General features: G+C 43.4%; 2 protein-coding genes across 5 annotated transcripts in view; one reads left to right on the top strand and one right to left on the bottom strand.

Annotated features, from left to right (window-relative positions):
• The first annotated feature begins 9,624 nt into the window (after positions 1 to 9,624).
• On the top strand, positions 9,625 to 14,813 carry LOC139559530 (baculoviral IAP repeat-containing protein 7-like). Of its 2 annotated transcripts, none has more exons than XM_071375611.1 (8): positions 9,625 to 10,494; positions 11,367 to 11,466; positions 11,579 to 11,657; positions 11,814 to 11,859; positions 12,639 to 12,854; positions 13,633 to 13,698; positions 14,222 to 14,449; positions 14,546 to 14,813. In XM_071375611.1, the coding sequence occupies exons 1-7, from the start codon at positions 9,840 to 9,842 to the stop codon at positions 14,419 to 14,421; spliced, it is 1,362 nt and encodes a 453-aa protein (XP_071231712.1). In that variant the 5' UTR covers positions 9,625 to 9,839; the 3' UTR covers positions 14,422 to 14,449; positions 14,546 to 14,813. The 2 variants fall into 2 exon arrangements, with proteins under 2 accessions (XP_071231712.1, XP_071231711.1); XM_071375610.1 differs by having other exon boundaries at positions 14,219 to 14,449.
• A 1,028-nt stretch (positions 14,814 to 15,841) lies between these two features.
• LOC139559532 (sodium/potassium-transporting ATPase subunit beta-1-interacting protein 4-like) overlaps positions 15,842 to 23,013 on the bottom strand; it is a 132,932-nt gene continuing 125,760 nt past the window's right edge. Inside the window, exons 6-7 of one of the 3 annotated variants that reach the window (XM_071375612.1) lie at positions 22,001 to 22,085; positions 15,842 to 20,030 (exon numbers count right to left, since the gene is read on the bottom strand). In XM_071375612.1, coding sequence (XP_071231713.1) covers positions 20,021 to 20,030; positions 22,001 to 22,085 — 95 coding nt within the window. In that variant the 3' untranslated portion in view covers positions 15,842 to 20,020. Of the gene's footprint in view, positions 20,031 to 21,996; positions 22,086 to 23,013 lie in introns of those variants that run through there. The other 2 variants (XM_071375614.1, XM_071375613.1) reach the window with 2 other exon arrangements.

Raw genomic sequence — 23,013 nt, 5'->3', positions numbered from 1 at the left:
TGAGGGGGAATAGGTTTTCTCGTGCCCTCTTCACGACTGTCTTAGTGTGCTTGGACCATGTTAGTTTGTTGGTGATGTGGACACCAAGGAACTTGAATCTCTCAACATGCTCCACTACAGCCCCGTCGATAAGAATGGGGGCGTGCTCGGTCCTCCTTTTCCTGTAGTCCACAATCATCTCCTTTATCTTGTTCACGTTGAGGGAGAGGTTGTTGTCCTTGCACCACACGGTCAGGTCTCTGACCTCCTCCCTATAGGCTGTCTCATCATTGTCTGTGATCAGGCCTACCACTGTTGTGTCATCAGCAAACTAAATGATGGTGTTGGAGTCGTGCCTGGCCGTGCAGTCATGAGTGAACAGGGAGTACAGGAGGGTACTGAGCACGCACCCCTGAGGGGCCCCCGTGTTGAGGATCAGCGTGGCGGATGTATTGTTACCTGCTCTTACCACCTGGAGGCGGCCCGTCAGGAAGTCCAAGATCCAGTTGCCGAGGGAGGTGTTTAGTCCCAGAGTCCTTAGCTTAATGATGAGCTTTGAGGGAGCTATGGTGTTGAATGCTGAGATGTAGTCAATGAATACCATTCTCACATAGTTGTTCCTTTTGTTCAGGTGTGAAAGGGCAGTGTGGAGTGCAATAGAGATTGCATCATCTGTGGATCTGTTGTTGCGGTATGCAAATTGTAGTGGGTCTAGGGTTCGATCTTAGTCCTGTATTGATGCTTTGCCTGTTTAATAGTTCGTCGGAGGGCATAACGGGATTTGTTATAAGCTTCCAGGTTAGAGTCCTGCTCTCTGAAAGCGGCAGCTCTACCCTTTAGCTCAGTGCAAATGTTGCCTGTGGCTTCTGGTTGGGGTATGCACGTACAGTCGCTGTGGAAACGACGTCTTCGATGCACTGATAAAGCCAGTGACTGATGTGATGTCATCGGAAGAATCCCGGAACATATTCCAGTTTGTGCTAGCATAACAGTCCTGTAGTTTAGCATCTGCTTCCTCTCACCACGTTTTTATAGACCGAGTCACTGGTGCTTCCTGCTTAATAGGGCTAGGCGTCCCGTTAGCAGGACAACTTCAGGTGAAACTGGAGGGCGCGCAATTCAAATAAATAATCACAAAAATTATGGATATTAAACATTTAGGTACATATAAGTGTTTTATATCGGCTGAAAGCTTAAATTCTTGTTAATATAACTGCACTGTCTGATTTACAGTGGCTATTACAGTGAAAGCATGCCATGCGATTGTGAGGACGGCGCCACACATCAAAATATTTTTAGACCGGCACAGGTTTCATAAATTCACAAATAGCTATTAAATATTCACTTACTTTCTGAAAATCTTCCTCTCATTTGTCATCCAAAGGGTCCCAGCTATAACATGTCGTGTCATTTTGTTAGATAAAATCCTTCTCTATATCCCAAAAAGTTTGTTTGGTTGGCGCTATCGATTTGAGTAATCCACTCGTTCAACATGCAGACATGCAACAAGTCAAAATAAGTTTCTATCAATCCTCAGATACCCTAAAATATAATCAAACTATAGAATTTCTTACGGAAAGAAGTATGTTCAATAGGAAACCGATTTTAGCAGGTGCGTCCTGTCTTCATAGCGTGCGCAAACACGCATTTTCAAGACTGTGTCCCTGTACTAAAACTGATATTTATTATTCATTTTGGAAGTTACAAGCCTGAAACCTTGAACATAGACTGCTGATACCCTGTGGAAGCCATAGGAATTGCATCCTAGGAGCTAATTTCCAGTATGCCCTTATACTTGCCATTGTAAGAGCATGGTCTCTCAAAAACAAATATCCGGTTGGTTTTTCTTTGGATTTGCTCCTACCATATCTATTGTGTTATATTCTCCTACATTATTTTAACATTTCTACAAACTTCTAAGTATTTTCTTTCCAATGGTACCAATTATATGCATATCCTGGCATCAGGGCTTGAGCAACAAGAAGTTTACTTTGGGCACGTCATTCAGGAAGAAATTGAGAAAAAAGGGACCTAGCCCTAATGACATTATTTCTTGTATGCTGGAATCAGGAGGATATAATTATGGTCAGATTTGCCAAATGGAGGATGAGGGAGTGCTTTGTACGTGTCTCTGTGTGTGGAGTAAAGGTGGTCTAGAATTTTTTCCCCTCTGGTTGCACATTTAACATGTTGATAGAAATGCACCCTGATCACAAGGCATCCTGATCTCCGCGAAGTCTCCGTTTCCTTCTCCAGCGATTTAACGGGGATCTGGGCCTGGTCAGGTGTCTGCATTATATCCCTCCCGTCCGACTCATTGAAGAAGAACTCTTGGTCCAGTTTGAGGTGAACAATCGCAGTTCTGATGTCCAGAATCTCTTTTCGGTCATAAGAGACGGTTGCAGCAACATTATGTACAAAACAAGTTACAAACAATGCGTAAAAACAAACAAAATAGCACCGTTGGTTAGGAGCGGATAAGACGACAGCCTTCCCCTCCGACGCCATCACAGTGCTCTCTTCATCAAAGAACAGTAGCATGGATGAAGTGAACTTCTTTCCTCTGTCCACCATACAGGTCATTCGCACCAACCACTCCATCGATGTCTTCAGTTATATCCTCTGCCTTTATTTCTTGCGCCACCACAGAAATAACCCCCTTGATAGGCTCCCTGCTACGAAAATCTACGCAGAAAACATCCCTCTCCGATATCTTTTTGAGTCTTAATTAACACACGCTCCTTCTGCTCCGCAGACACACACTTCTTGTGTCTCACCTACTCCACACTTTCTTCCAACACATTCCAGATTTTCCTTGGAGACGTTAAACGGATTTCCCAAGTAGCATTCATCCAAAACCCTGACTCCGACCAAAAACAAGTTTAGCGGTTTCCTATTTTCCAACATAGTTCTACTTCTCTTGTTTCCCTTTTTCTTCGCAACTGTAAGCCACTCATTCTCACTTTCTGTACTCTTAGCTTCACCCGACTCACTAGCAGTTTCAATCAAAACCTCAGTTTCCTCCGTCTTCCGTCCACAGCCAGTGCGCAAACACGTACTGTACACCCAGTGACAAGTTATGGAAAGTGTTTGAACATGTAGCCCTCTGCAAAACATGTGTGATACATGACAATGAGGGGCAATAATTTCAAGAAATAGTTCAATGTTGCTGTTGTTGTGATAGACACCAAGACAGATACAGGAGTCGCATTCAGACACTGGCAATGTTCCTTCTAATTTGCGTGCATGAGCGGGTGTGCAGCCCCCCTCGGACTTCCGCAAAAATGCGCGGGATTGAACTTCACTCAATTTTCTACAGTTTTCCTCTTTAGTTAACACTCTCAATGTTTCGCTCTACTGTGGGAATTGTGATCAAATCAACGCAATATTAGCCACTTTCGATGTAATATACCAAAACAAAACGAACTATGCAAGATGGCAGAGCACATTGGAGTAATATTCTATTGCATTGACAGGCACGACTCAGACCCGTACTCTACACAGACCGGTGCACCATAACCAATCAGAGCTGCAGTAGGCCTACGTATATGCAAATAGACATAGCCATATATGGGTCTGTGCCATTTACTTTGAACTGGGAAACAACAAATATGGCGAAAGTGGACGATGAAGTGGATTCTGAATCAAATAGCAGGAGAATCAAGGAGATTTGGAGAATTGTCCAAAAGAATGGAAAACAGAGCAAAGTAGTGTACAGTGATGAGAATGACCCCTCGCATCCAGTAGGAGTACGGTTTGATAATGAGGAGCAGCTGGGCAGAGTACCAATGTGGAAGAAACCATTTGAGTTATCCAAACTGGTGGAGAAAGTACTGGGTAAAGTGAAAGCTGTGAAGATCACGAGAGCCGAGCTTGTTTAGAATTTTTTTATGCAGTTGAAGTCGGAAGTTAACATACACTTTAGCCAAATACATTTAAACTCAGTTTTTCATAATTCCTGACATTTAATCCAAGAAAACATGTGTTGTCTTAGGTCAGTTACGATCACCACTTTATTTTAAGAACGTGAAATGTCAGAATAATAGAAGAGAGAATTATTTATTTCAGCTTTGATTTCTTTCATCACATTCCCAGTGGGTCAGAAGGTTACATTTTCTATAGAATTGAGGTCAGGACTTTGTGATGGCCACTCCAATACCTTTACTTTGTTGTCCTCAAGCCATTTTGCCACAACTTTGGAAGTGTGCTTGAGGTCATTGTCCATTTGGAAGACCCATTTATCTCCGGTATTGAACGTACTACATTCCGTCTTAAATTGTATCGTTTATTTACATATTAGGGTCTTTGAGGATTGATTAGAAACGTTGCTTGACTTGTTTTGGACGAAGTTTATTGGTAACTTTTGGGATTCCTTTGTATGCATGTTGAACGAGTGGAACGGGTGGATTACTGAATCAAACGCGCCAACTAAGCTGACTTTTTTGGGATATAAAGAAGGACTTTATCGAACAAAACGACCATTTGTTGTGTAGCTGGGACCCTTGGGATTGCAAACAGAGGAAGATCTTCAAAGGTACAGTAAGTTATTTATTTTATCGCTATTTCTGACTTTTGTGACGCCTCTGCTGGTTTGGAAAATGTTTTTTAATGCTTTTGTATGCGGGGTGCTGTCCTCAGATAATCGCATGGTATGCTTTCGCCGTAAAGCCTTTTTTAAAATCTGACAAAGTGGTTGGATTAACAAGAAGTTAAGCTTTTAAATGATGTAGGACACTGGTATGTTTATGAATGTTTAATATTAAAATTTTTGTATTTTGAATTTCGCGCTCTGCAATTTCACCGGATGTTGTTGAGGTGGGTCACTAGCGCCCCATCTAGCCCAAAGAGGATTACTAAGAAGGTGGACTTTGTGGCCTTTATAGCCATGGTGATTAATAGCACTGCCAAGGTGGAGACAAGGTCAATGAAGATATCATTGTGGATGTGACGGAGCGGTTCCTGGGACTGAAAGATCTCTCGGTGGTGGGAGTTTTGTTTTTGTCAATGTAATATTATTATTTGGGTGGATAAAGTTAGTTTCCCTATCACATATGGATTTTCCTTTTACCTTGTTTTTTTTTTTTAACCCGTCCAGTTGGTGGAGGCAATACACCTTTTTGGGATGTAGTCCACCATAAAACCAACAGAAGAAGAAGAAGAACTGGACTGACTTTAGGCTACATTATGAGTGGTGGCGAGTAGATGTATGCACATTTGTTCATATTATTTGCTAGTTAAAATGAGTTATTAGCCCAGTTATAGCTAATTTCTAGTCAATGGGGGAGTGGTTGCTTCCAACAAGAGCACAAAATGTGTAGATTTCTATCCATCTTTGAAAAGCATGTCAGGTAAATAGCTTTTTTTATATCTTAAAGAGGAAGTGTTGTATTTTGAGACGTCTTGAATAAGCTAAGTAGCCCATAGGCAGAGCGTAACATAATTTGTCTGATTCTCTGTAATAATGGTATGGGAAAAATAAATACTTTTATTTTGTAAAGTGGTTTCTTGCATCAAACAACCTCCTTCATAAACATTTTTTTTTTTCAAAAGTCTCATGGAATGTAGGCATTGAACACTACACATTGACTACTACTGTGGCTGAATGATAGAACAGCTATTTGCATATGAAAATGTTATGGAATGTGTTTTTCTCCATTTGTTTTTAATGGTAGGCCACTCTGATAGAACTGCCTGGCCACTGTTAAAACTGTAACTTAATGCGATATCAGACCTCAGGCTAAGCCCCAGATGCAGACAGTTCAAAGTAACAAAAGCTGATTACAAAAACAGGGGGCAGGCATACGACAGGTCAAGGGCAGCCAGAGGTCAGTAATCCAGAGCAGAGTCCGAAAGGTACAGAACAGGAGCAGGCAGGCTCAGGGTCAGGGCAGGCAGAGGTCGGTAATCCATGGCAGTGTCACAAGGTACAGAATGACAGGCAGGCTCAGGGCAGGCAGAATGGTCAAAACCAGGAAAACTGAAGAAAAAAATAAGACTAGAGAGAAAACAGGAGTACGGGAAAACCGCTGGTAGGCTTGACGAGACAAGACGATCTGGCAACAGACAAACAGAGAACACAGGTATAAATACACAGGGGATAATGGAGGGTGTGGCGACAAGCACAAAGACAGGTGAAACCAATCAGGGTGTGATGAGCGGTTACAGCAGCAAATGTGCACCAGAAGTTGCACAGAATTTTTGCGTTCAAGTTTGTGCTCAGCAGACCTGAAATATGTTCAGTGGCAAAACATTTTTTGAGGGAACATTGGTGTCACGACTTCCACCGAAGGTGGCTCCTCTCCCTGTTCGGGCGGCGCTCGGCGGTCGTCGTCACCGGTCTACTAGCTGCCACCGATTCCTTTTTCTTTTCTGTTAGTTTTGTCTTGATTGTTTTCACCTGTTACTTATTTGTTGTTAATTATTGGCCTATTTAAACGTCCAGGGCCCGCCTTCTTTTGTGCGGGCTTGTTCTCACTGTCAGTGGTGAGATTGTTGTGCTTACGTATTTTGCTGTCTGTTATTTTCCCTGGTTTTGGGGACATACCTGTTTTGGGGTATTTTTCCCTGTTTGTTGGCTAGACCCAGCTTAATAAACGTATGCATTGGAAGCATTGCCCTCTGCGCCTGACTCCACACCCACCACTCCTAGCTATCCGTGACAATTGGACTTAGGGCTTCAGTAAAAAATGTATTTGCCTAGGCTAGGCCTAAATCAATATGCTGATAAAACCCTTGGCCTAACGGATTTTAATTGGAAATGTAATACATGTGGGCCAATGACAAGTCTAATTCCATGGTGAGCCATGCAAACTGTAGAATTTGAGTAAATTGGCTTTAGGCCTAAATCTGCAACAACAAAGATCTGGGGGATGGACCCTAGATCCCCGGCTATAAATCCTTGTCTGGCAGTGAAACAGCTCATTTACTACCTTTTAAAAAAACATAGCTGATATGGCTCACTTGTTTAAACAAATGTGGTTTCTACTGACAATTGAGATGTACAAACTATGGCATAAGGGGACGACAAGCAGATAAGAGGCAATCGGTAATTTCGATTAAGACATTAATGAGCGAGCTATGATGGACATAGTCAATATAACTATTTGTTCAGTACTTTTGAAATGTACAGTGACATAATTCAAAACATGGACCATTCTTACAGTATTCTCCCTGTACACCAAGTCATAACCGTTGGATAAATAAAGGGGGCATATAAGCAGACAATGAAAGCTCTTACAATATTTGATGATGACATTTCTCTAAAACAGGCTATAGGCTACATGTGCACCACCAAGTCTGAACAGTAGGCAAAATTAGGAGGGGAAACGGGACCAAATTATTAGGGTGAGGCACATGGGCTACTAACAGCTTACTACACAACATACACTTAGTATTACTTTCTTTGCTACAGTGTACATATCTCCCTGGCATAACATTTATGCAATACATTTTTGGACTCACCTTGTTGTGCTATGCTCACTTGAGCAGCAAGGTGGCGCGGCGGTCCTTCGTGTGCAAATTTTGTCATCAAACTTTGTCATCAAAGTGTGGTATTCTCTGGATTTATGGTGCTTCAAGACAACTGGGAACTCTGAAGAAAACAAGGTTGAATCGTGATGACGTCAGTGATCTTCAGATTGGCGCTCTAGAAAGAGGCCACAGTTTCCGACTTGCAATTCCGAGTTGGATGACCGTTCAAAATGTATTTTCCCAGTCAGAGCTCGTTTTTTCCCGAAGTTCCCAGTTGTCTTGAACTCACTGAAATCAGATTTCCCAGTTCTGAGTTTCCAGTTGTTTTGAGCGTATCATGCTGGATTGACACCATGGCCAATGTTGAATGTTTATCCTTTTAAGCTTGGAAAAGAGACCCTTAAACCCAGACTTTGGACCACACACCCACTCCACTGAATAGCAGGCTAATGCTTGCTTTGCAATGCTTGCAGTTAGCCACTGACTCCTTACAAACCACTCATTGTTGAATTTGCGATTTCCAATGTTTATGTCCAATGGCCGATGAGCACCGATACGTTTTATCTATAATTTCTCTTCATTAATTATCTTCATATGACAAGGATTAAAAAGGATTTGCCAGTAGATTGTCGACTTGATGACTGCTAGCATGCTAGCTAAGATCAGTCCAATCAAAGCTGCTGTAGTTATAACGTGATTTGACATCATTTTATCTGTGGCCAATGACCTTGAGCCTTCTTGGATGGGCACTTCTAATGTAACTCTATGGCAGTACGTAAGGGGCTTAAATTTTCGTGCTCTACCCTTAGATTTGGCGGTGACGTAGTGTCCCCATGAGTGACAGAACACTGAGCCAATCACGGCGCAACTAGAGAACATTACCAACCCCTACGCTCCGTTTTTTCCACTGGCTGTCCCACCACCACAGAAAGCACTGAACTAGGCTGAAACACCTGCATTTTGGAGCTGCCTTATGCAAGAAAGCAAAAAAGAGACAAAGCTTGTATGTGGCTTTATAAACTCAATTTGTTTAACAATGTTTGCAAGCTGATATGTGACACGTATCAATACCAAAATAACATGCAAAACAGGCATTCCCCCCCAAAAATAAGTCTAGCAAGCAACATAGTTCTGGGCGTGGCTGGTGCTGAATCGAGGTGAGCGCTTTTCTCCATGATGGATCGCATAGCTGTCCATTTGTGCGCTCAGTTCACAACAGTCTATTCCTAGGCAGCAAGTGAGTTTCAAGTTTGTGAAACCCGTCAACATTAAGAGGACAGAGAAACCAGACACGTTCATTGCTCACATGGAGTGCTCCAAACAAAATACAATGACAAAATTGACTAAATAAAAAAAATGATGGTAGGAAATAAACCAAAACGTGTTTCTCACAAGTGTAGCAGGTTGTGAACTCTGCAACCAACTTTCCACTCAGAGAATGAGAACATAAATGACTGTAGGCCTAATTAATCCACGCATGAACAGAAATGTATGTCACCAAATGATGGGGATTAACGGTAAATGTACTACTGGTGACAAATGTAATGAGGAGTTGATCAAAATAGAGAATCAATGGGCAAACAATTAGTACAATAATACAATGAATCTGCAAGAATTGGCGTGAGACAGCTGAGCACATTAGGGAGAGCTACTCGCATTCTGGAAAGAGACTTCATCACATACCCCCCCCCCCTTCTTCATGTCTCAACATTTCAAATTATACTCAAGACATTATCTTCACACATATTTTATATGCATTGCTTTTCAGTCACAGACGCATCTCAATAATCCGCGAGGCATTCTCGTGACATCCCCAGCAGTAACATTTGAGCTTCATTTTCAAAAAGACAAGTGAAGTCGCTTTCGAATGACATGTCACTTTCTATTTTCTGACCGAAATTGATGGATTTAGGTACCACTTAAGCTCCCCAAAACAACCGCTCAGAGTTTAACAGCTTAACCCTGACCTTAACCCTAACCCTAAGCACCCCTAGCCTAGCTACTGTTAGCCACCTAGCTTACATTAGCGTTAGCCACCTAGTCACCTAGCTAACGTTAGCCACAACAAATTGGAATTCGTAACATATAATACATTTAGCAAATTCGTAACATACGGTACGAATTGCAATTCGTAACCATATTGTACAAATTGCAATGTGTAACATTTCATAGGAATTGTAATTCGTAACATATTATACGAAATGTGTGATGGACATCTATAAATTAATACATACCATACGAAACGTAACATATCATACCAATTGGAGTGTTCCAGATTTACATTTACTACATCATGTCTACCCCTGAGTACAGGTTGCAGCTGCGAGGTTTGACCGCATGGGACTGACTGCTTTCTGGCATCTGTTGAGTGAGTTCTGGAAGGCTGCCCGATGTGCCTTACTGCGCAATCCCTTCATACAGCTGCAGGGAATATATGTCCAGCACTGCGCGCTCCGCGCTTCCACCCGCACAGTCCACTATGGAACGGAAAGGGGATGACTGGCACAGGACCGAAGGAGAAAGAAGGCACCACAAGTCCCAGGATGACGGGTTACAGGAGCAAGATGCTGTATATTCTGGAGAAGCCTCAGATGCGAGGCGAGGAGGAGCGGCTTCGAACTTTTGAAAACTGGCGGAGGGACACACCAGTCACTGCGGGCAACCTGGCCAGAGCGGGATTCTATTTTCTGGAGCCCGAGGATAAGGTTCAGTGCTTCTGTTGCGGTGGGATCCTGCGGTACTGGGTCCATGGGGACAGTCCGATCGTCGAACACAAGAGGCACTTCCCCACCTGTAGTTTCGTGCTGGGTAGAGCCGTTGGGAATATCCCGCTGTTTGTCGTTCCCAGGTCCCCTTCTGACTCCGTGGACGGCCAGCTGTTGAGCCAGCTCCAGAGGATGACCGTGGACGACCAGGGAACGGCCGGGCAGGCTGTCTACCCTGAGATGGAGTTAGAGGAATCCCGGCTCACCACCTTCCACAACTGGCCCACGGGTGCTGCGGTCCAGCCCAATGTTCTGTCGAGGGCAGGATTCTTCTACACAGGTAGTCTTTGTTGATGGTGACAGTGTGTGTTGTGAATTGTTTCTGAATTTCTGAACTTTTCTGAATTCTGTTGGGTACGTTTAATAACTTACTTCTTGCTTTTGGTTCCCTATAAAGTCCCATTAATGTTTGTTGAAGCTTTGCTTTTGGATGAAGTTAAGCACACCTTGGCAATTACGCATTTGCTATTTGATATTCAGAAATAGCAGGGTAGTGGAGCAGTGGTCACTACGACTTTCCAGTCATTGTGTGCGAGTTCATGTGACAATAGTGACGCTGAGTCATGTATTTGTGGACAGAAAAAGCTGGACACGACTCGGGACTGCGTAAAGGAGAAAACACCATCGCTGTGGTGCTTAGACTGTTGTGGTATTTAAAGCTTAGAAATTAATGCGACTCTATGAGAGAGAATCAGAGAAACTACTTTCCTTTGTTTGGAATTCAGTGTTGGAAATGCAATAATACAATCCACATTCTCACAGCAGGGATGTTTTGGGTGTGTATTCATTGTGAACTTTTGTCTCATTGTGTTTGTGTACACACACTGTTTTCTGTATGTGTGTACTGTATGCATATGTGTGTATGTTTGTGTGGGTGTGTGAGTGTATTTGTGTGTATATGTCCATGTGTTTGTGTGTGTGTGTGTGCGTGTGTGTGTGTGTGTGTGTGTGTGTGTGTGTGTGTGTGTGTGTGTGTGTGTGTGTGTGTGTGTGTGTGTGTGTGAGCGAGAGAGAGAGAGAGAGGGAGGGAGAGGAGAGAGAGAAAATGTGTTCCTTTAGTGTGTGTCTAATATTCAGGTCAACTCTTTGAGTCAGTGATAATGATACGTAAGTGCTGTGATAATACTTGGTCCGTGTCCCTCACACTCCTAGGCCACGGTGACAACGTGAAATGCTTTTACTGCGACGGAGGGCTGAGGAACTGGGAACCTGGAGATGACCCCTGGCAGGAGCACGCCAAGTGGTTCCCGCGGTAACACACAACAGCACCAACACACACAACCTGTAAAAAGGCATTCTGTAATGCCTTCGACCCTGTGTCCACGGCGCGGCTGGGTCAATAGGCTACTCCTTTCCTTCCTCAGATGTGACTTCCTGGTCCAGACGAGAGGACGTGACTATGTCAGCAATATCCGGGGTACCCACTTCCACAGAGAGACTGTGGTGAGTACCTCCATCCCCCAGTGTTGTCCTTCACTCTCATACATTGTCATACCAAAATCGTTTGCGTATTCATAATGTGCCATCATAACCGTTGTGGTCGCTGCAGTGTGTTAGAGCACTTACAGAGTAGATCCTGAGGGTGGATTTGTTTTCCAGGGTGGATCACAGACACCGGTGTCCCAAGAAATTACTTCAGAAAATGGTGAGTCCCAGGATACAAATGAAAACAATGAAACTTACATTACATCCGCTTCATTCTCTTGACCCCCCCCCCCAATGAAATGACAGGGTCATCCGCCCCATGTGTTAACCTGTGCTGAACAAACACAATAAATATGGATTGCCTTGGAAACGAATACGCTGCTTCCCCTTGGCTGCAGACGAAGAGGATGTCGTATTTCATAAGTGGGACCTTAATCGTGTGAATGTAGCTGGATAATCACAAATACTGCTCGTTTTCTGCTGTTTTAGAGAACAGGCAGAGGAACAGATGGATCCCTCAGTGGTGCTTTTCAATTGAGCTATTAGAGCACAATTGAAAACGGAATTTCTTCCTGTGGATAAATGTGTGTCAGACGCGATGTAGGGCCCCGGGCCGCCTACTCTATCGAGTCACACACCCTGGGGTACTGCTCTCTCTACTGGGCTGTTTATCAAATGATAGAATGCTCACACTTGTCATCACATCCTGTTGCTGAATCTGCACTGCCATCCATCATTTTTTTTACAGGAGTGGGAAAAGGTAATTGCTTTTTGCTTGAACACACATGTTGTTCTGTCATGGAGAGAGAGATTGCCTCGGTTAGATAGATTTTTTCCCCAGCGCTATTGGTTTTCAGTGAAACTCTCTATATATATTACTCTATCTTTTTCCCCACTTCCCACCTAACACCTGTCTTCTTTTTTTCTCTCCCCCGCCCTCCATTCCTCTCTTCCCTCTTTCTTTTGATCCCTCTCCCGACATCTCCTCCCCTCTGTCAGACGTGGTGGGTGGTCTGGGCACACCCTCAGTCATGCTGTCTCCTGTGGTCCAGACCGTGCTCCAGATGGGCTTCGAGGCTGGCCTGGTGGAGAGTCTGGTCCAGACCAAGTACCTGCTGACCGGCCAGCACTACACCTCCGTGTCGGACCTGGTCACTGACGTACTGGCTGCTGAGGAGGAGGACAGGACCAGGGGGCTGCAGAGCAGAGTCCAGGGTGAGGATGGTGATCATGATAATGATTATATTAAGAATGATGGATTGGATATACATAGAGCTTCCTGATGCTCAAAGCACATTGTAAGGCCCTTACAGGAAAAACTGCATGATTTCACATGTGGAAACTCGTTTTTGGAACACTTCACGTGTGATCACGTGTTCACATGTGTAGTTTCATGTTATCACATGTTGCTTTACATGTTGTCACGTTATCACATCCACTTCACGTAAGATCGCCTGTGATCACATTAAAACATGTTCTTGAAACACTTCACGTGATCACATGTGAAATTCATGTATTTTTTCCATATGGGTGGCAATGGGTTCTTTTAGATAGGGCAAATGTATAGGGATTGACCCTTACTAACCCCTGTGAGCTATACCCAGGCAGGTGCTGCTAATATACACCCTGGTAGTGGATGAGGTACTTGTCTTGAGGTAGGGACCAGCAGATGGTTATGGGCTGGGTAGAGTCCAGGGACCCACAGAGCAGGGGTAAAGGCCATCACTTTAATAAACAGCCTAAAGCTTTGTAATTACACTTTTACCCTAGGGGGTGTCCTAAAAATAGCCTGCTGAGACCAATGTTGGTATTTTCAACTCTGATGTTGACCACATTCATATTTTTACACAACCCTTTGATATTCTCATCTGAATTGATTGGATTGACACTGACAAACAACCAATGGAGACTCTTGTTAACGATGCAAATAGATCATGTTACCGTGTGTAACCATGTGTCTCACCCTTACCGTTTGCGTCTTCTGTCCCATCAGAGCCGGTGGAGAGACAGGGGCCCAGTGCAGGAGGGGTCAGGACACAGACACCCATCAGAGAAAAAGGTCATATTACACACACACACATATTACACACACACACAGGTCATATTACACACACACACACCCACCCACCCACCCACCCACCCACCCACACACAGTCTTGTACAGCTAACCTTGTGGGGACATACAATTCAGTCCCATTCAAAATCCTATTTTCCCTAACCCCTAACCCTAACCCTAACCCTAAACCTAACCCGTACTCTTAACCTAACCCTAACCCAAAAACCTCAACTTTATCCTAACCCTAAACCTAACCCTAGCTCCTAACCCTAACCCTACAACTAACCCTAGCTCCTAACCTTAATATTTAACTTAATTCTAACCCTAACACTAATTCTAACCTTAACCCTAAACCCCCTAGAAATAGCATTTGACCTTGTGGGGACTAACAAAATGTCCCCAGCTGGTCAACTTTTTTGTTCGTTTACCATTCTTGTAGGGACTTCTGGTCCCCACAAGAATAGTTAAACACGTCCACACACACACACACACACACACTTGTAAATTCATGTTTGTATTTCAGCAGTGGGAGACTCCACCCCTGAGGAGCTCCTGCGTCAGCTGCAGGAGGAGCGAACATGTAAGGTGTGTATGGACAAGCTGGTATCCATCGTCTTCATCCCCTGTGGTCACCTGGTGGTGTGCAGCGACTGTGCTGCCAGCCTGCGTCACTGCCCCATCTGCAGAGCCACCATCAGAGGCAGCGTCCGAGCATTCATGTCCTGAGAGCCACATTCAAGTACAAGACCCTTGTGTGAGTCGGAGTGTGTATGTGTGTATATTCGTATGACAAGATTGCCCGAAAGTATACCTAATACACCAACACACAATATCCTCGTTTCACTTTTAGGCTTTTGTTTGCCTTTGACAAATGAAGACAGATTCTACAACCCCTCGGAGCGGCTCATCTTTCTATAGGTGCTGTGAGAATTTTGTGAAAATGTCTCCTGGATTTTAGATGCCTGACAGATCTGACCCATTCTCCTAACCTCAACACTGCTCTGCTGTTGATTTGCCCTGCTCAAAATAACCACCAAAATCAAAATGGCTTCTTTTTGGCTGGAGAAGAAGTTGTTGAATATATTTATTTGAATACAGTAAACACATTGGCAATATCATTATTGGTGTTTACAGAGATCAACTGGGAGAGCAAGCGTATCAGTCCAACTGCACATCAGATTACAGTTTGTACAAATACTATGAATAATCCCTAAAACAAATGACACAGAATCGGTTTATTAAAAGTACACATCATTTGGCCTTCCGAGTGGCGCAGCGGTCTTAGGCACTGCATCGCAGTGCTTGAGGCGTCACTACAGACCCGGGTTCAACCCGGAGACCCATGAGGTGGCGCACAATTGGCCCAGCATCGTCCGGGTTAGGGGAGGGTTTGGCCGGCCGTGATGTCCTTGTCCCATCGCACTCTAGCGACTCCTGTGGCGGACCGGGCGCATTGCACGCTGACACGGTCGCCGGTTGTACGATGTTTCCTCCGACACATTGGTGCGGCTGGTTTCCGGGTTGGGCGAGCAATGTGTCAAGAAGCAATGCGGCGTGGCAGGGTCGTGTTTCGAAGGACGCATGGCTCTCAACCTTTGCCTCTCCGGAGTCCGCACGGGAGTTGCAGCGATGGGACAAGACTGTAACTACCAATTGGATACCACGAACTTGGGGAGAAAAAGGGCAACAACAAAAAAAAGTACATTTGTTTATTAACAAACTGATATTTACACTATTGAACACAGCACAGGTTTGGACAAATATGATTAAATAATTGAGTCACATGAAGAGGACTACAGAGGACGCAAAATAAAGACAAATACAAAAAGCTTTCCCCCCCACTTTTCCATACAAAGAAAAACAATTATCTACAAAGTGGACTTTTTTTTCAGTGGTATCCATCACACGACCACAATAGGCTCCAACTAACTAATGTCAGGTATGACTCTTCCATTCCCTGTTGCAGAGGCTGTTTTGCATTGAAAGGAACAAAACTGTTCCTATAAATGAAATAATTTTAGGTGTCCAAAGATATTTATCAAGACATAATGTGCAGTGTGTTCACCGTTGGTAATGATCCTGACTACAGTTAATAAAGTGTATCTGGTCCTTTGTTCAGAAGTATTGACAGGCAGCCACGGCTTGGTATTGATAAGCTTGGGGTTTATTCATCGGAGTGCAACATAGAGTATTACAGATAGAAATGTAATGCATAGAGCTGGCATTATCTATGACAGAATGACGTCTATTGCACAATACATCTATATCTGAATCTTCTGTAACATTGCACTGTCCTGAAATTGTACATTTACACCTCAAATTATACCTTATTCCCTATATAGTGCACTACTTCAGGATATCATTTGGAACAAGGCCCGTAGTTTACAATCATTATTCTTTGCACCATTACTGAAGCCCCTACCACTGTTCTGCAAAAGCATTAATCTGAAGCCAATATCAGTTGAGAGACAGCTGTGATGTTAATATCAGCTCAGAAGCCTCTCTATCAAGCCCACAAGGGGATAAGGTGTTGATCAGATGCTGGATACACGAGACCGAACCAAATTCCAGTCTCCATATGTGCCGTGTTCAAGGCTCTTTTTGATGAAGTGGGAAAACAAGCTTTGATTTAATAACAAGGGTATTCATCGCATTCATGCCACAGCAGATTGCATCGAGACAAACGATACAAATAAATACAAATAAATGTAGAGGCTTCAGTCGGAACAGAGAAATACATTTGTTCTTCTGAACGGCGTCAAGTATAAGACTGAGTGGATAACACGCCGATAAAGAAGTATACTGTGAGATATAGGCATACATACATGCAGGGTAGTACACTGGACCTTCCTATGGTGTCCAGTAGGCCGATGGGAAATAACCGAAACTGTGTATTATATCTTATCAATAAACAGTATGCCATGAAACCCTAAATGACAAAGCAGAAGGCTTTGTTGAAATCCAGAACAGAAATATATTCAGTAGTATTTGAATGTGTACATGACTACATTCAACAGCAGGGGGCAGTAGTGGTACACAGGAAGATTAAGGCAGAAGGTGGACAGTCCAGGTAGATGAGGTGCTCTTAGGCACAGATCTAGGATCAGTTGCCCCTTCTCAAATCTGAAGTGAGGGATGAAACACAAAACTCACCTTAGATTAGTGTCTAGTGGCAACTCCATTCTACTCATAAAGGGACACAGCCAAAGACCCAGGCAGTTACACACTCTGTAACACAAAGTCCAAAATACTCAAGAACTAGCCCCCAGCTTAAAGTTTGGACAAAATAATTGATGTCTATGAATTGTGGGATAACTGCTCCCCAAACCCACAAAGACCCAAACATACAATAGATTATTACCGTATAATACAGAATATCCACAGTTATCATACAAAACCCATTCAAACATGCTATGAAAAAACTATTGACATGTATCACAGTTGAATCATCGATCTGTAGATGGAATGATAGAGAAAACAAGTGGTGTACAGTATGTTTCTGTCTTCTTGCTTTGCTATATTTGTGCTACTTAAAAACCATTTACACTCCATTCAATACCTTTGTATGCCATGGAGGGGAAATGGAGACAAACTACCTCTCATATCGCGTACTATTTTGGAGAGGAAATACAGTGAGCCACAGTGTATGACTTATGACCAACTGTCAAACACTCAAACCCCTACCCTCGCAGTAGTTGGAGGCAGTTGGGTTGTTGGACAGGGGCATAAGACACATCTACATCCTGACACAAACCTCAAAGCACCAACACCAACGACTGTAAAACAAGGTGACAGATAAACCGTTTTTCCTTTCATTCCATCCCTCTCTACAGTTTTAAGACTCGGTCGACCGAAACACTGTATATCATAACCAGTCACATCACTGTAAAAGTAAGACTGGATGAACAAAAACTTTGACTCAAACATTATTGCCTGTGTGCTTTTACTGTAATGCCTTAAGCTATCTCTGTTTGGAGGTTGTCGTTGTTTAGTTAGCATTTCAAAACCCTGACTCAAACCCGTTTTCCATCTTGTGTTGTATTTTTTTTTCTTCTTCCGGTTCTATTTTTGACTGAAGCCCCTGTAGGTTTGGTTGCTTTGTTTCCCTACCTCCCACCCCGTCTCCCACTCCTTTCCGCCCTACCCCTTACTGCTTTGCCTGTGTATTTATGTGCACAGATCCTGGCCTCAAGTAAACAGCAGAACACAATCGTTCATTCCATTCCACAGGCTCAACTGTAATTCAGCCTCAGAGTGAGGATCTCGAGACCAGGCCATAATAACACTCCAAACCACAAAGCCACAGACAGAGAGGCCTTTCAGACCAGAGAACAGGAGGAAGGCTGAACTGTCGGGTTCACACAAGTTTATATGCGTGTGTAGATACAGTACCGGTCAAAAATGTGGACACACCTACTGATTCCAGGGTTTTCCTTTATTTTTTACAGTTTTCTACATTGTAGAATAATAGTGAAGACATCCAAACTATGAAATAACACAAATGGAATCATGTAGTAACCAAAAAAGTGGTAAACAAATCAAAATATATTTTATATTTGAGATTTTTCAAAGTAGCCACCCTTTGCCTTGATGACAGCTTTGCACACTCTTGGCATTCTCTCAACCAGCTTCATGAGGTAGTCACCTGGAATGCATTTCAATTAACAGGTGAGCCTTTTTAAAAGTTAATTTGTGAAATGTCTTTCCTTCTTAATGCGTTTGAGCCAATCAGTTGTGTTGTGACAAGGTATAGGTGGTATACAGAAGATAGCCCTATTTGGTAAAAGACCAAGTCTAAAAGACCATGGCAAGAACAGCTCAAATAAGCAAATAGAAACGACAGTAGATGTCAGTCAATCCGGAAAATTTCAATAACTTTTAAAGATTCTTCAAGTGCAGTCGCGAAAACCATCAAGCAATATGCTAAAACTGGCTCTCATATGGACCGCCACAGGAAAGGAAGACCCAGAGTTACCTCTGCTGCAGAGGATACGTTCATTAGAGTTAACTGCCTCAGAAATTGCAGCCCAAATAAATGCTTCACAGAGTTCAAGTAACAGACAAATCTCAACATCAACTGTTCAGAGAAGACTGTGTGAATCAGGCCTTCATGGTCGAATTGCTACAAATAAACCACTACTAAAGGACACTAATAATAAGAAGAGACTTGCTTGTGCTAAGAATCACGAGTAATCGACATTAGACCGGTGGAAACCTGTCCTTTGGTCTGATGAGACCAAATTAGAGATTTTTGGTTCCAACCGCCATGTCATTGTGAGACGCAGAGCGTGTGAACAGATGAAAGTAGGTGAATGGAATATCTCCACATGTGTGGTTCCCACCGTGAAGCATGGAGGAGGTGTGATGGTGCTTTGCTCGTGACACTGTCAGTGATTTATTTACAATTCAAGGCACTCTTAACCAGCATGGCTACCACAGCATTCTGCAGCAATACGCCATCCCATCTGGCGTATTGTCCTGTTTTTCAACAGGACAATGACCCAACACACCTACAGGCTGTGTAAGGGCTATTTTACCAAGAAGCAGAGGGATGGAGTGCTGCATCAGATGCCTTGGCCACCACAATGACCTGACCTCAACCCAATTGAGATGGTTTGTCATGAGTTGGACTGCAGAGTGAAGGAAAAGCAGCCATCAAGTGCTCAGCATATGTGGGAACTCGTTCTAGACTGTTAGAAAAGCATTCCAGGTGAAGCTGGTTGAGAGAATGTGAGAGTGTGCAAAGCTGTCATCAAGGCAAAGGGTGGCTACTACATGATTCCATATGTGTTATTTCATAGCGTCGATGTTTTCACTATTATGCTGCAATGTAGAAAATAGTAAAAATAAAGAAAACCCCTTGAATGAGTAGGTGAGTCCAAACTTTTGACTGGTACTGTATATATAGCTATGATCTATAGATAGATCACTAGTTCTGATAGAACAATGGACAGAAATACAGCCATTGACAGCAGGTACTGTACGTCTCTGTTGTCGGATGCCGTTTGTAGTTCTAGATAAATAATTTATATTTGAGTACACAGTAAGAGATCAGGCCCATGTTACACTGTAATTACCCCCAGCCCCTCCCTCCCCATCCCCCAACCCTATCCTCTCCATCCCTCCCACTAACAACAGAACAGAACTGGGAAGTACAGTCATTATTAAGCAGAGCACCAGTAATTTACATGTTTAGAGTACTGAAGAGATGTAGAGAACCAGAGGAACGTCTGGCCTGCCCCAGTGAATTCTCGGACTGTTGTTGTGCCAGTCAGAGCAGCCACTTTGTTTCCATCGGAACCTGCAATGTTGCCTTCTGCCCTATTTACGTAGACCTGGAGGTGATAGAACACAGAAGACAGTGAGTGGGTGAGGAACGCACGCACATGAGCACACACGATTTCCAGTACATTTATTATCTAGGCTTTATATCCCTAGTGCTGGAGGAGGGCAACACATTCCTTCTGTCTCATTTGCAACAGAGATGATGAAGCTGTCAGGAGAGATGTCCTGCAGGCTAATAATACTTCCATTTGGGCTAAGGGAAATTAAAAGACTGACGCCACTGGCCACATTGTTTTTAAGTTTCCTGCATAATTGAGTAGATCATTCCAATGGAAGCTGTGATGGTGGTTAAAAGGCAGAGAACCTCCAATCCACGGTATTTCTACAGGTAACTGCCAAAATAAAGGAAACACTTGAGTAAATGAGGTACACAAAGTATGTTGAAAGCAGATGCCTTGCACACAGGTGTGGAATTAACATCTCATCGTGCTTCGGGTCATGTATAAAATGCCCAGTTGCCCATTATTTAGGCTACCATGGCTAGAAGAAGAGATCTGCGACTTTGAAAGAGTGGTGATTGTTGGGGCAAGTTTAGCAGGCGCTTCAGTGATGAAGACTGCACAACTTGCTGATGTTTCATGACATGCCGTGCCCGTCGCAGCCGCCAGAGCTCAACCCAATTGAACACCGATGGGAGATTCTGGAGTGGCGCCTAAGGCAGCGTTTTCCACCACCATCAACAAAACACCAAATCATGGAATTTCTCATGGAAGAATAGTGTTGCATCCCTCCTATAGGGTTCCAGACACTTGTCAAATCTATGCCAAGGCGCGTTGTAGCTCGTCTGGCAGCTTGTGGTGGCCATATTAAAACAATATGTTTGTGTTTCCTTTATTTGGCAGTTACCTGTATGTCTACATGCATAAATGCACAAACACACACACACACACACACACACACACACACACACACACACACACACACACACACACACACACACACACACACACACACACACACACACACACGACAAACCTACATATTCCCCTAAGCCTTCAGACAAGATATAGCAGGTTTAATAGTGTTGCTCACTCCAGTCAGGCTTATTCATCCTCCCACACAGAGCTAGCAGAACCAGAAAGAACCTTGATACGAGTCACAGAAGAAGAGTCTACCATGATACGGTTGTTATGTACTTCATCCCGATAACAACACCTGTACAATTCAAATATTTACCGATTTGATATTGGCTAATCTTTAATGAAAACACACTGGGCTGATGTGTTGAGGTATTGAAGTGTATGGTTAACTGGATCAGACAGGAAACCCAACTCTAGTCTCTACACACTGGCCTATTTCTCATATTTCACCCACCCAGAAAGGGAACTGGGCATACAGTAGCAGACGTGTTGGTGAGGGAAAAAGTATTAACACTTACCAACATGTCCCAAATGACACCCTATTCCCTATAAACTTTTTTTTGCCAGAGCCACATACCTTTATCACTGACCAAAGGTAGTGTACTATATACAGTAGGAACATGTCCAAAGTTCTGTCCTGTTTTCTCTGGGACCATACAAAATGCCCTGAGCCCTATGACATCACACCATGGAACCATTTATCTACTGTCATTTTGAATTGTGTGCATGTCGGGTGAAAACTGAAATGCCCATTAGAGTGGAGTAATTAAGGGCTCATTCCAACTAACACTGTGTTAACGAAGAATACGTGACATCTTAATTCATCTCAAAGACTAGCCGCAGAGAAACAAAGTCATGCGAGAGAGAGTTCTCAGCCACAATGGTAAAAGTCCTAGCTCAGAGAAACACGAGAAGAGCTATTAGAATTACATAACACTGTGTGTACTGCCTAGACCCCCTTTGGAAGACATGACACAGTGTTCACATAATGAAAACTAACACAAAAATAATAGCTGACACATACACAAACATAAAAAAACACACACAGACAAGAACAAATGCATACCCCCCCCCCCCACACACACACACACCCTACTTACAGGTACATGGGCTTTAAGAGGAGATGGGATGGTTTCTCATTGACATGGTAGAGAGGGAATGGGTCAAATCCAGCAACAAAATCAACTGAAAACAAAAAGATCAAATGGTAAAATGACAAATGAAATCAGAACATGACAGACAGGCAGACATTGATGGGCGGAAAGAAACACTAATAAAACAACATCCCGTGACAAACCTGGATTCACAAAATGAATGGAAGACAATCTTATGGCAAAACAAAGAGAAAACAACTCAATGTTACAAAACACAGAGTTAGACCTACAGTATGAGAGGCCTCAATGCTACAAAACACAGAGTTAGACCTACAGTATGAGAGGCCTCAATGCTACAAAACACAGAGTTAGACCTACAGTATGAGAGGCCTCAATGCTACAAAACACAGAGTTAGACCTACAGTATGAGAGGCCTCAATGCTACAAAACACAGAGTTAGACCTACAGTATGAGAGGCCTCAATGCTACAAAACACAGAGTTAGACCGACAGTATGAGAGGCCTCAATGCTACAAAACACAGAGTTAGACCTACAGTATGAGAGGCCTCAATGTTACAAAACACATATTTATATTGACTATCTGAGGTAGAGGCACACTTCTGTGAGCCCAGGGCACAAGCCGAGAGTCAGGCAGCTGTCAAAATAAGCTCTTTATCGCTGAAAAACAGAGGGTGACCTTCACTAAGTGACAGACCGACTCTGTTTATTCACTCCAAAAAAGAAAAGTACAGAGTGCTGCAAACAGTCAGCGAGAGGGAGAGAGAAGTAGGGGAAACGAGAGAGGAAAGGACTATTAGACTTTTCACTGACACAGAGCCAATGAGATGAGGTTAAAGGAGTGTGTGAAAACAGCATGTGCATGTATTATCACAATGGATCTGAGAGCCCAGTGAACACCATAGAGGACAGGATGCAGTGAAACTGGCTCAATGGATCTGAGAGCCCAGTAAACACCATAGAGGACAGGATGCAGTGAAACTGGCTCAATGGATCTGAGA

The sequence above is a fragment of the Salvelinus alpinus genome, chromosome 30, assembly GCF_045679555.1.
Source record: "Salvelinus alpinus chromosome 30, SLU_Salpinus.1, whole genome shotgun sequence".
In the NCBI taxonomy this organism is placed as follows: domain Eukaryota; kingdom Metazoa; phylum Chordata; class Actinopteri; order Salmoniformes; family Salmonidae; genus Salvelinus; species Salvelinus alpinus.
The sequence above is the reverse complement of the archived record's forward strand: the minus strand, read 5'-3'. Positions and strand labels throughout refer to the sequence as shown.